At 38.5% G+C, this 13,047-nt stretch overlaps 4 protein-coding genes and 1 pseudogene across 5 annotated transcripts; 3 read left to right on the top strand and 2 right to left on the bottom strand.

Annotated features, from left to right (window-relative positions):
* The first annotated feature begins 173 nt into the window (after positions 1–173).
* Positions 174–1,267, top strand: LOC106448620 (mitochondrial import inner membrane translocase subunit TIM14-3). Its single transcript, XM_013890486.3, has 3 exons — positions 174–344; positions 581–759; positions 927–1,267. Exons 1-3 carry the CDS (start codon positions 342–344, stop codon positions 1,081–1,083), a joined length of 339 nt encoding a protein of 112 aa, XP_013745940.1. The 5' UTR covers positions 174–341; the 3' UTR covers positions 1,084–1,267.
* A 144-nt stretch (positions 1,268–1,411) lies between these two features.
* Positions 1,412–2,505, top strand: LOC106448630 (40S ribosomal protein S23-2). Of its 2 annotated transcripts, none has more exons than XM_013890491.3 (4): positions 1,412–1,485; positions 1,698–1,853; positions 1,938–2,064; positions 2,143–2,505. In XM_013890491.3, the coding sequence occupies exons 1-4, from the start codon at positions 1,481–1,483 to the stop codon at positions 2,281–2,283; spliced, it is 429 nt and encodes a 142-aa protein (XP_013745945.1). In that variant the 5' UTR covers positions 1,412–1,480; the 3' UTR covers positions 2,284–2,505. The 2 variants fall into 2 exon arrangements, with proteins under 2 accessions (XP_013745945.1, XP_022554152.1); XM_022698431.2 differs by lacking the exon at positions 1,412–1,485 and adding an exon at positions 1,495–1,513.
* Positions 2,506–2,737: 232 nt separating this feature from the next.
* Positions 2,738–4,877, bottom strand: LOC106377062 (putative F-box/LRR-repeat protein At3g28410). The gene is made up of 3 exons (XM_048751692.1): positions 3,418–4,877; positions 3,123–3,299; positions 2,738–2,965 (listed from the first exon to the last, which is right to left on the bottom strand). Exons 1-3 carry the CDS (start codon positions 4,291–4,293, stop codon positions 2,738–2,740), a joined length of 1,281 nt encoding a protein of 426 aa, XP_048607649.1. The 5' UTR covers positions 4,294–4,877.
* A 632-nt stretch (positions 4,878–5,509) lies between these two features.
* On the bottom strand, positions 5,510–6,435 carry LOC125583996 (annotated as a pseudogene).
* A 1,974-nt stretch (positions 6,436–8,409) lies between these two features.
* LOC125583995 (glutathione S-transferase T3-like) lies at positions 8,410–9,195 on the top strand. Its single transcript, XM_048751691.1, has 2 exons — positions 8,410–8,802; positions 8,872–9,195. Exons 1-2 carry the CDS (start codon positions 8,410–8,412, stop codon positions 9,193–9,195), a joined length of 717 nt encoding a protein of 238 aa, XP_048607648.1.
* The last annotated feature ends 3,852 nt before the right edge of the window (positions 9,196–13,047 follow it).

The raw sequence follows: 13,047 nt of genomic DNA, 5'->3' as shown, positions 1-13,047 counted from the left end.
GGCGATAAACCATGAGTAGGTTGGTTATATAACGATGAGAAATTACATTAAACGAATCCTCTGTGGGAGAAAGAAGGTATTGACTTTGACTTACTTAACCGGCCTGATTAAAAAAATTGGATATACTCACATAAACCGACCTCTTCCCCACGCAAAAAAAATAAAATAAAATAAAAAATAAAAAAGAAGATGAGACAAGGAGGCAGAGGAGATCTTTTTAGTTCGGTTTTTGTATATCTCTTTCCTCTTGAAGAACCCTAAAACCCATCCGCATCCCCGATCCGACAGAGAGAATCGATAATCGAAGAATATTATCATTTCTCTGAAATCTACGGTGAACGATGGTAAGTTCATAAATCTTTATCTCTTTGTTTCCGTTTATTATCGATTTCTTAAGCTCGTGGCAAATATCATTTTGGTGATATTGAATCCCTTTTTTTCTATTTGTTTTCGCCTATGTGGGTATAACAGAGAGAGAGATTGATCTAAAAGAGAATGTTTTGATTCCAACTCCAAGTTGGTTCCTTTCTTTTTAATTTTTAATTATTTTTTTGGTTTGTATGTTGTTGGTTACACACAGGCTACGCCAATGATTGCAGGTGCTACTGTAGCTGCTGCTGCTATAGCTGGTAGATATGGTATACTCGCTTGGCAAGCCTTCAAGGCCAGGCCCATCGTGCCTAGAATGCGCAAGTTTTATGAAGGTGGTTTCCAAGCTGCCATGACACGGCGTGAAGCTGCTCTCATCCTTGGAGTCAGGTCTCTCATTGCTTCCTTATTCCTCATGTCAAAGTAGTTGTTGATTCAGTGCACCTTGTATAGTTTATGTTTTTGAGAGAACATATTATAATTGGATTTTGTAATTGTTCTCTGGTGGGTTGACTTGAGAGTTTTTTGTGTGTGTGTGTTTTTTACCATAATGACAGGGAGAGAGTGGTGGCGGAGAAGGTGAAAGAAGCGCACAGGAGAGTGATGGTAGCAAACCACCCGGACGCTGGAGGCAGTCACTATCTCGCTTCTAAGATCAATGAAGCCAAAGATATTATGCTTGGCAAATCCAATGACTCTGCCTCTGCTTTTTGATTCTCTCATATTGATACAATCGCCCCCACAAGGAAACTCTTCATTTGAATGTGCTACCCTACCAATTTCTTGTTGTATATCGTTACTGATGATCAATATTTGTTATATGATACAAACCCTACCTTAAGCCTGTCTAATCAGAGACACATGTACTGAATAAAATAAAATAAAAATTGATTAATTATTGGGTGAATTAGCTCAAGATTCGCTAACTTTCCTGTTTATGTTCCAACAAGCTTAGTAGAAAACCATTGACAAAAACATTCACTTTGGATAATGATGGGCCTATATGTTAATGGGCCGAGTATTTTATAAAAATCGGCTTGACATATATTTAGGGTTTTCGCAGCCGCTTTAAAACTATCTTTATTGATCATCATCTCCTCCATCAACAAACATGGGGTACGTTTCGCCTCTCTTAGCTTCCTTCGTATGCTCTGTCTCTTTGAGCTCTTTTTTAGCGTTTCATCGAGCTGATCTGGAGATTTTTGTGTTGTAGTAGAATCCATGTGGTAGATGACTGGATATTTAGGTTGTAGATATGAATGTTCTCGTTTGTAATAATCTCGAAGCTGAATGTGCTGAATGATTTTGTTGGACCTGATGTGATACAGTAAGACAAGGGGAATGGGAGCTGGGCGCAAGCTCAAAAGGCTTAGGATCAATCAGAGGTGGGCTGACAAGCAGTACAAGAAGTCCCATCAGGGTAACGAGTGGAAGAAGCCTTTTGCTGGTTCTTCCCACGCCAAGGGTATCGTTCTTGAGAAAATGTAAGCCCCATCTTTAAACATTTAAATTTTTGTGTGTGTTTTATTATAGATATATTGATTATTAAAATGTGTTTGATTGTGCAGTGGTATTGAGGCTAAGCAGCCTAACTCTGCTATCCGTAAGTGTGCTAGAGTTCAGCTTATCAAGAACGGAAAGAAGATTGCCGCTTTTGTCCCCAACGATGGTTGCTTGAACTACATTGAGGAAAATGTAAATTCTCAGCCCTTTTCACTTAATCATTAAGCTTTGATTTTTTTCTGTCTAATGCTGATTCAATGTTTGTCGCAGGACGAGGTGTTGATTGCTGGATTTGGGCGTAAAGGTCATGCCGTGGGAGATATTCCTGGAGTTAGGTTCAAGGTCGTCAAGGTTTCTGGTGTCTCACTCTTGGCCCTCTTCAAGGAGAAGAAGGAGAAGCCAAGATCTTAAACAATTCTTTTGAAGCTTTTGAATTTGTTTTTGATGTTATAACTACCTTCTGATAGTTCTGTTACAAAGAACTCATTATGTTCTGTTCTCTTCTGTTCTTTTAAACCATTTATTTTCAATGAGTCTTAAGTTTAGTTTCCGAACAAGTTTTCTAAATGTTTCATCTCTTAGATCAACTACTTATTACGTTGAAGTCTTAGCTATGAATCTTTAAGATCTGACATAAGACCCTTTACGGATAAAGGAAAACAATCTGATGAGTGAACATAACTCCAGGCACAACCCCACAAGAACAATCTTACAAAGCTTTTAGTGAACATGCATATCAGTCCAGAGAAAGACATAGACGCAATGGTTGGTTAGACATGGAAGTGCATGATTAAAAAAAAAAAAGGTATTGTACATACAACATTGTATAATATCAATACTTGAATAAAACATTGATGCAAACACTTTAGCGTCTAAGCACAATGGAGACATATTTGAACTCTAGAACTAGCGTGTCTAGTGTCTCTACGTTTTTCAGCACAATTTCTATGAACGAAGCCGAGAGTTCCAGTATCAAATTCGCTTTTCCATTACAAAAACCTTTTAAGGAAGGAAACCCCTCATATTTTGATCTCCAACATTGATCCCACCAATTCAAGCCTTGTGAATGTAAATACCTTTCCATATCACGTTCCTGTGTGGAGCATAAAAAGTGTTACTCCAAATCATATTAACACCTGTGATTTTTTTAACAAAATATCAAATCCCATATGCAAATTATCCTAACAAAAAGGTGAAAGAGATGTTAGCTTGCACGGTATAAAAGACGTTTCCGGTAAAAAAAAAAATACCTCTATGCACATCAGGTCCGTTACTACGTGTACTACAAGCTTCTTTAATCCAGGTGAATTTTGTAGTAACTTTACCATACCAGGCATAACAGATATTGCAAACATGGTATAAAGAGTCACAGTTTGGACCTTGAGCGTTGGGAAAGGAACATCACGGAGTTGGGCGAGAGATAGAGTCTAGCATAAACGATGAAAAGGTCATATGCTAATAATGAATCACAAACCTCTACGTTTTGGCAATTTTGCTAAGCACCATGGTCTCAAGAATAGTTTAAAAAAAAATTTACATATATACCTGAAGAAAGGCTGCGTCAAAAGTAAGTTTCTGTACGTTTTGCACTTTTGCTAGTATCTTTAGCATCATGTTCTCAAGTTGAAGAAGATCAATCTCCACATAAGGTTGATCTTCTACGCTAATGCCAAGCCTACATAGGGCTAAAGAGGATACATCCACTAAAGTACATGGTTCATCAGTATTTCCCAAATTCAAATTACGGACGTGCGGCGCTACAATCTCCATTGACCCTTGTATGCTGTAGTATTTCCGGCGAATGATTGTCAACGTTGTCAGACTCGGTGAATTACTCAGATCAATACACTGAGTTCCACCACAGGAAAGCAGTGCCAAGGTCTCAAGAACTGGACAGCCAGAGAGAACATCAGCAGCAACAGGTTGAAAAGAATGTGACAATATAAGTGTCCTTAGACATTTCCAAGAAACGGCACATCTTGGAATCATATCAAAATCGATGGTGAGGTTCTCTAAGGAGGAACTATGATAGAAACAATCAGGGAAACGATAATTCTCTTCATCAAAACAATAAGACATAATCAGAGACAGCTTCTCCACGTTACGGGACATAGCGAATTCTATCCAGCTATCAAGCTGGGACTCAGGTAACCAGTCCTCCAATTCCAATTTACCAAGATGGAACTCCGTGATTTTGAGAGCCCTGTAGGAGATTAGGGTTTGGTTTATGTCACGAGCCGTCGGCGTTCGGACATAGGGAGAAAAGTCAAGACAAGGTGTCTCGCACCATACATGCTTCCATCGTTTGGACAGGACAGAAGTTCTGATCGCGAGACCAATGGGAACAAAGGAGAGGATATGGTGGAGGATCACATCTGGCATAGAGCTTATGGTATCAGCTCCTTCGATTATAGTATCCATTGTTGCTCGTTTTGTTCTGCGTTGGCTAGGGTTTCTAGGACATTTTGTGTTGGCTATGGTTTCTCGTATATTTAATTAATATATACTACTTTTTTTGACAAATTTATATGTATATTATTTTATTGAGAAATGTTATTTAAATAATAAATTACTTGTAAGAAGATCTCTTGAATTATTGGACCCATGCCCGCTTAGAAAAACGAGACAGCATACTATGAAGTGAAGATTGATCACCATGTGTTACAAAAAGGTGACAGAAGTTTCGACCAAAAAAAAAAAACAAAAACAAAAAGGTGACAGAAGAACCATTTACTTACAAAAATGTTGGATTTCAAATATGACGATCGAAAATAAAAAAAATCAAATAATATAAAATAATAATAATTTCATTACAGATTTCATTAGAGAGAGAACGCCTTTTAATAAGAAAAATATTTATACCAATAAGATTTAACGAAAGAAACAGTACTCTTGAGTTACAAAAGATAACTCAGAGTTTTTTAGTGAGAAAGTGTAACTCCCAACCGTATACCAATCATCTCCACTTGTTTTCAGCAGAAAATTCATTACAAAAGCCATGAGTTCTGGTTCAGACAGAGTCGGGTAGTCCAAATCTTTCGGTTTCCAACATTAATACGTATCCAAGCCTTTCCAATACAAGTAGTTGGTAAGAGAACACTCCTGCATGCAGTAACATAAAGATAATGTTTTCATAAAAAAGAAAAAAATGAAGATTGATAATGGTCTATAATGTGTGGTTGATGGTTAAATATACATTTATGATGGTGCAGTACTGTCTCTAATTTGATCTTCTTTAATCTTGGTGGGTTTTGTAGCAGCTTTACTACACCAGGAATAATAGATGGATAGATAGCTTGAACTACATTGAGGAAAATGTAAAGTCTCAGCCCTTCTCAACTAATCCAACTTTAGTGAACATGCAATAAGTCTAGAAAAAGACAAAAGCCCAATGGTTAGTCAGATAGACAAAAGCCCAATGGTTAGTCAGATAGCAGGAAATTAAGTGATTCAAAAGCGTATTGAACTCTTTTTTTTTTTTTGTGGTAACATCAAAATAGTATTGAACATCCAAGTTAAGTATAAGATTAAGACTTAAAAAAAACATGTGGATGCAGATACATTAGCGGCGTCTGAGCACAATGGAGACATTATTGTTGTTAGAAAGCGCTGGAATCATCGGAAGCAACTCTTCAAATCATGTTGGATCATCATAGCAGCGGACATGTTTGAACACTACAACTAGCGTCTCTAGCGTCCCTACAATCTCCAATGAACCTGGAGTCCAGGACAGCCTGCGAGTGATTTTCAATGTTGTCAGAGTAGGAGACGACTTACTCAGATCATGACTATGAACTCGACCACGGTAACCCAGTGTCAAGGTTTCAAGAACTGGACAACCAGAGAGAACATCATCAAGAGATTGAACAATAATCCAACGTCAGTGTCTTAAGAGATTTCCAAGAAACTACGCATCCGGGGTTTGTAATAAAATCGAGGCTCAGGTTCTGTAAGGAGGAACTACGATAGAACAGAGCCGGTCTTGGAGGGAAGCCAATGAAGCTTGTGCTTCCAGCCACCAAATATTATCATCCTAAACGGCCACATTTAAACAGAAAGTTCTTAGTAGCCCAGCGGTTGGGTGGTTGTTGTAACCTGTTACAGGTTGCGGGTTCGAGGGACTTCAGCCACATTTTTTAAATTGGCTTCTAGCCTTATAATAACTAGGACCGGCTGTGCTGGGAAACGATAAGTCTCGTGATCAACAAGCCAACGGAAGGACAGAAACAGTTGCTCCACATTACGGGACACAGCGAACTCGATCCAGCTATCAATCATGGGCTCAAGTTTTGGGATCCCTACGGGCACTGAAAGATGGAAACTCGTGATTTTAGGAGCCTTGTAAGAGATTAGGGTTTGGTTTATATCGCGAACCCTCGCCATTGGGTAATATATAGCATCCAAAGTCGAGACGAGGTGTCTCGCACCACACATATGCCTCCATCGTCTGGACAAGGCGGAAGATCTGATCGCGACACCAATGGAAATAAAGGAGAGAATATGGTGGAGGATCACGTCTGGCATTGAGCTTATGCAATCAACTCCTTCGATTATAGCATCCATTATTGATCATGCTCGTTGGTTTTTGCGTTGGCTAGGGTTTCTACGACGTTTTCGTCGTCTCTGTCGCCTATATATTCTCGTATTTTATTTTTATATTCTTATATCCTATGGAATGAAAATTAAATCATAATTAGCTATAAAAATATCAATTTTCTAAACTTTGAAATGCTGGCTTGATTTGAGTAACCTTTACTTTTTTTTTTTTCGAAACACAAACTTTCATTCATTTAATGATAAAGCCAACGATAGAGCACCCGCAACGCGGGTTCGTAATGAATCCTAAGCGCGATTACCTAGGCAAATGACATATAAATAATAATAAAAAAATTTCGTAACCGAAGGATTGATCCTTAATTAAGGCGTTTAAGGATCAAATCCTTAAAGACGTGGCAAGACGGGAGTGGTCCGGCAGCGAGTTGTGTTTCGCATGTGGAAAAAAACATTCACTCTCTTTCTCCGTCACGAAAATAAAAAGCTCTCTGGAAGGCGATAGGCGATTCGACGATCGTGAAACGGTGAAGGTAAATCGGGGCTATTTAGCTAAATATTTTTGCAATTGGAGTTGATGCATGTTGATTTAGTCAGTTTTAGGGTTCTAACGTGGGGTTTAAATCGATTTAAGGTTTCAAATCGAGTTGGGGATTTTTTTGATTTACGGTTTTCGTCTGAGTTTGATATTTTCTGAATCTCGATTCGGTTCTTTGTTGTTTTAGGGTTCTAACATGGGGTTTAAATCGATTTAAGGTTTCAAATCGAGTTGGGGATTTTTTTTTATTTACGGTTTTCGTCTGGGTTTGATATTTTCTGCATCTCGATTCGGTTCTTTGTTGTTTTAGGGTTATATCGTGGGGTTTAAATAGATTGAGGGTTTCAAATCAAGTTGGGATTGACTTCTGAATTGATTTACGGTTCCGGATAGAGTTATAAATCATTTTAGGGTTCGGGATTGATTTCTAAATCGATTAAGGGTTCGTGATAGTCGAAACCAATTGAGTTTAGCTATCCTTATAGGTATATACGAATCTGATAACTTATTTTTTCTTGTAGGTTCTGAAATGGAGGAAGAACTTCGAGATAAGAAAGCACAGAAAGACTACTACAACATGGTAGATTTTGTTGCAAATGCGCAACAGGGGATTCCCAAACTGTGCCCATGTGGATCAATCACGAAGGAAACCGTTGACGAAGAGGATACGTACGACTACCTCCCGGGAAAAATATACTTTATCTGCAAAGACTTCGAGGTATGTACTGTTATTAATCTGGTTCTTTTTTATGGTTCATATTCTAACAAATATTTATCTGTTTTTGCAGAATGACGGGCTGCATTTTAGGCAACCATGGGTTACGGCTATTCATGAAGAAGTTGAGAGGCTCAAAGAACGGTATCACAAGCAGGCGAAGCTTCCGAGAGAGTGCCAGACACTTAAGGTGAGTGATGAGTGATCTATTTTATGTCTTTAGGACTTTAGTTATATGTGTGTAGGACTATAGTTCAGTAATAACTTTCTGATGTATGTTCAGGACCAGGTGAGAATGCTGCAGGACGAGGTGAGAATGCTGCTTATGCGTGTGTCTGAACTCGAGAGAGTCCTCTGAGGTTAGTGTATAAACTTACCCTTCTTCTCTTCCTTGTTTGAAATTTGTAGGAGTTTGAATTCAAACATAAGTTAGTAGTTTGAAAACAATTAATATGTAGTTTGAAAACAATTAATATATAGTTCAAACGTAACATTCTAGTTTGAAAACAATAAGCTTCTGGTTAACTTTGTAGTTTGATTTCGAATTTGAAATGATAGGTTATAAATGCACTAAAGCTTCATTAACTCTCTCTTTCACACGAAAGCTTCATTAACTCACTCTCTACCTGTTATGATAGGACAGTTTTCTACTAGGATTCAATAGAGTTGAATTAAGGATCCCTTATTTAATCTTCTCCGTTTCTACTAGAGAAACACATAGTCAAATTCCAAAATGGCAAACTCCACTTGCTTTGTAAACCTTTTAGCCAGCCAAGGGTGTGTTGAGCTTGACTCATCGGAACCTCTTTGCTTTAGCAGCCAATGTTCCGATGAGTCTACTGTCAAAGAGAGGAGAAAATGGGCACCAAAGGAGGATATAATCCTCATTGGTGCTTGGCTCAACACCAGCAAAGACCCAATAGTCGGTAATGAACAAAAAGCTGGTAAGTTCTGGAAGAGGATTGTAGAGTACTACAACTGCAGTCCTCTACTAGTTGGGACAATCCCAAGAGAACTTGGGCAATGCAAGCAAAGATGGGCTAGGATCAATGATTTGGTGTGTAAGTTTTCTGGCTGCTACGAGACGGCACTGAGGGAGCAGAGAAGCGGGCAAAATGACAACGATGTGATGAAGGCTGCTTTGGATATCTTCTACAATGACCAGGGCAGTAAGTTCAACCTGGAACATGCGTAGAGAGAGCTTAGGCATGTTGTGAAATGGTGCTCCACCTATCTCGAGAAGGACAGTGGTAGGGAGAAGCGCAAAGAAGTTCATTCTGATGCTCAAGGGTCAGTCGCAGAGCCAGAAGAAAGACCCATAGGAGTTAAGGCAGCTAAGGCTGGTAGCAAGAAGAAGAAAAGTGGAAAAGAAGAAGAATTGAGAAAGATAGAAGGACTGTTGGAGATCAAAAAACAAATCTCTAGACAAAATGTGCTAGAGAGTTTGCTTGCAAAGACTGAGCCACTAGATGACATGGAATTAGCTCTGAAAATGAAACTTATCTCTGAAATGATGTGATGATTGTTAGCTCTAACTTTAGTACACATTTGATGTTCTTTTCACTTTGTTTAATCATCTCATTTTCTCTATTTCAGGTGAAGAACAAGACCATGTGCCTGACGAAGACAAAAGCTGTTGTCTCTTCCTTATGTATTCACGGGATGTTTGTTTTTTTCTCTTCTATTTCCATGTGAACCTAGTCACGGGTACTTTGTTAGTTTTAGCGTTGTATTACTTGCCTTTATAAGTCTGTTTGTAGACTCGGCTAAGAGCTATTTCATTTGCTCTTCTTGTACTCAAAACTTGTTATGATGATATTTTAATTTCAAGCATCTGCATTTCATCAACCCTTGCCTTCATCTTTGTATAATCGGCTTTAGGTATGCTCACTGATCTCATAGATGATAAGAGTTAATGATGTAGTTTAGACATGGTCGATGGTGTAATACAAGTGAAAGCCTTTAGATATATGATCGCCTTTATTAATTTGATACAAGTGAAAGCCTTTAGATATTTTTTGTTTGATAATTTGTTATAAATATTTGGTAAGGTAAGGATAGCTTGTGGCCACATTGTTCTTTCTTTTTTTTATTTTTTTTTGGGTGAAGGAAGGAGAGTGATTAGAGTAACGTATCTTAAGCCGGTTTTCCCTGCTTTCTTTATTTGACTCGCTCTTCTTCTTTTGTTGGTTTTACTTTGTTCACAAAGAAAAGAAGGAAGGAAAAAGATATCAAATACATACGTTACTTACATGTGATGGTTAATTACATGTTTGTTGGTTATTACGATTAGAGACGTTGTACAACAAACCAGTAAACAGGATTGTCCAAAACCATATAATAAAACAAAACAGGGACGAGACTCAATAAAACAAATTTCTTGAAATTTGGTTTTAACAAACTTTCTTGATTTGATTTGAAGAAAGGATAGTCAAATATGGGAGATGAAGTCGATCGAAGATTATATGCGGTTTTGGATGAGGCTGTCGATGAATATATTGAAGATACATTCAACAACATCGTCGAAAATCGAACAGTTAAACCGAGGAAACGTGCATATGTCGAACGAAACCGCGAAGAGGGCCACAACCGTCTATGAAATGATTACTTCAGTGAAGATTCCACATTTCTGGCTCATTTATTCAGACGCCGTTTCCGCATGAACAAGGAAGTATTCTTGCGTATTGTCAATCGTCTCTCCGAAAATGTTACATTCTTTCAGCAAAGAAGAGATGCAGTCGGAAGGTTAGGTCTATCTCCACTACAAAAGTGTACGGCAGCTATTCGTATGCGTGCTTATGGCTGCGCCGCTGACGCGACTGGCGAATATCTCCGACTTGGTGAAAGCACAACACTTTCGTGTTAAACTAATTTCACAGAAAGCGTAATACAATTATTTGGAGATGAGTATCTACGAAGATCCACAACAGAGGATCTTGAAAGACTACTCGATATTGGAGAGATACGTGGCTTTTCTGGAATGATAGGAAGCATCGACTGTATGCATTGGGAGTGGAAAAATTGCCCAACCGCTTGGAAAGAACAGTACACACGTGGATCAGGAAAGCCAACAATTATCTTGGAGGCTGTCGCTTCACAAGATCTTTGGATATAACACGTTTTTTTTTGGTCCTCCAGGTACCTTAAACGATATTAACGTCCTCGATCGGTCACCTGTTTTTGATGATATTTTACAAGGTCGAGCTCCAAGGGTACAATACGTGGTCAACAGACACCAGTATGATATGGCGTACTACCTCACGGACGGTATATATCCAAAATGGTCAACATTTATCCAATCTATCTCACTCCCTCAAGGTCCTAAAGCAGAGTTATTTGCTAAAATTCAAGAATCAACCCGAAAAGATGTGGAGCGTGCTTTTGGAGTATTGCAAGCTCGATTTGCAATAGTGAAAAACCCGGCTATTTTGTGGGACAAGAGACAAATAGGGATGGTTATGCGAACATGTATCATACTGTACAATATGATAGTAGAAAATGAACGCAATGGATACACTCAATATGATACATCTGAGTTTGAAGAAGGAACCTCGACCAGAAGTTCAAATGTGGATGTATCCGATTCTCCCGAGATGCCTCCAAATCTCGGTAATATGCTTCGCATACGGAGTCATGTTCGTGATAGGCATTTACATGAACAATTGAAATATGATTTAATCGAAAATGTTTGGAACAAGTTTGGTAATGATGAAGATGAATAATTATTGTATGTTTACATTTAATCTTTCAATAAATGAATTTTAAATTTAAATGTTTTGCAAATTTCATAATTTTTAATTTCTAAGATTCAATTCAAAAAAAAACAAACCTAAGGACTCCATAATGGATAACATCATTGGACATACAATTAGAATTAGAATCCTTAGCTATTCAAAAAAAAAAAAATACTATTATATTGCTAAGGACTCCAATGGTGGGAAACACCATTGGAGATGCTCTTAGGTGAGTTCATTAAGGCAATTTCAGCCACCAAGGCTTGTTTTGCCAATGAATCTGCCTCACAGTTTTTCTCACGAGAAATCCACTAAAAAGAAAAACATTCAAAAGATAGAGCAACAATCTTAATATCAGAGACGATGCCGTAGAGTGCAGCCAGAGGGTTGATCACAATCAGACTCGCATCTCACCCTAGTGAGTCCAAGCTCTTTTCACTTTGTCACAGCCTCACGAATAGCCAGTCCTTCCGCTACGAGCGGGGAGCCTACAAATCGCATCGACGAGGAGAAGGAAGATGTTCTGTTTTGCGACTTAACAATCCATCCAAACCCTGCAGTATTATTCGCTTCCGACCAGGCAGCATCAGATCTTACCAGTACACAATTCTCCTCAGGGAGCGTTCTAGTTGGTTGAGAGCGGCGCAAAGTGGGGGCCTTGTGTTGGCTGTCATTCCATTTCCGAGCTGCAGCTATAGCCATGGAGATAACTTCTGTTGCCAAGAAGCCTTTATCCTTGAATATCAAGCTGTTCCTTGCTTTCCATAATTGCCACAGGATCCAAGGCGCTAGAGCTCCCGACGAGAGTCCTGTCGGGGGGAGGTTTTTCCTAGAGCAGAGGCTACGCCATTCACTTCTCAAATCTATCGTTCCGCTGTACTCAATGCTTGGCCACACCGGTGCTGATTTCCAGACCTGTTTAGCGAATTTGCAGTGAAAGAACAGATGATCAATAGATTCGGGGAGGCCACACAGCTTGCATTTCCCGTCAACTTGAATTTGTCTCGACCGTAGTTGCTCACCAACGGTAAGGCTCCGTGAAGTGTTTTCCACACAAACAGTTTAATTTTCGGAGCAGTATGGAGGTTGAGTAACCTTTACTTTAATCTCTAGTTTCTGTTGTCCACATTATTTTAAAACTAAAATGGAATTGATCAATAAAATTATTATTTTAAGTAAACTAAAATTTTAAGTTTTCCCGAAATATATATTTCACGTTTTTAGTTAAAAATTTAATGATAAATAATATAATGACTACTAGGCATGACATGACAAGAACCTAGCTAGAGATAAAGTACCATGAGAGACGTATAGAGAGGTGACGACGCAAGAACATAACTCCGTGCACAAGAGCACCAAAGTATGATCCAAACTTCATGTATAATTGACTTCGATTGTAAACTTGAATTATATATTGATGAGCAATCTTATCTGTAAAGCTTTCAGTGAACATGCATAAAAGTCTAGACAAAGACAAGGCGCGCGCAATGGATGGTCCGATAACAAATTAAGTGATTCAAAAGGGAGTATATATTGAACATCCAACTTTAGTATAAGATTAAGAGTTTAAGTAAAACATTTGGATGCAAATAGATTAGCAGCGTCTGAGCACAATGGAGACATTATTGTTGTTAGAA

Source organism: Brassica napus, chromosome C3 (assembly GCF_020379485.1).
Source record: "Brassica napus cultivar Da-Ae chromosome C3, Da-Ae, whole genome shotgun sequence".
In the NCBI taxonomy this organism is placed as follows: Eukaryota; Viridiplantae; Streptophyta; class Magnoliopsida; order Brassicales; family Brassicaceae; genus Brassica; species Brassica napus.
This window is presented reverse-complemented; position numbering and strand designations above follow the sequence as displayed.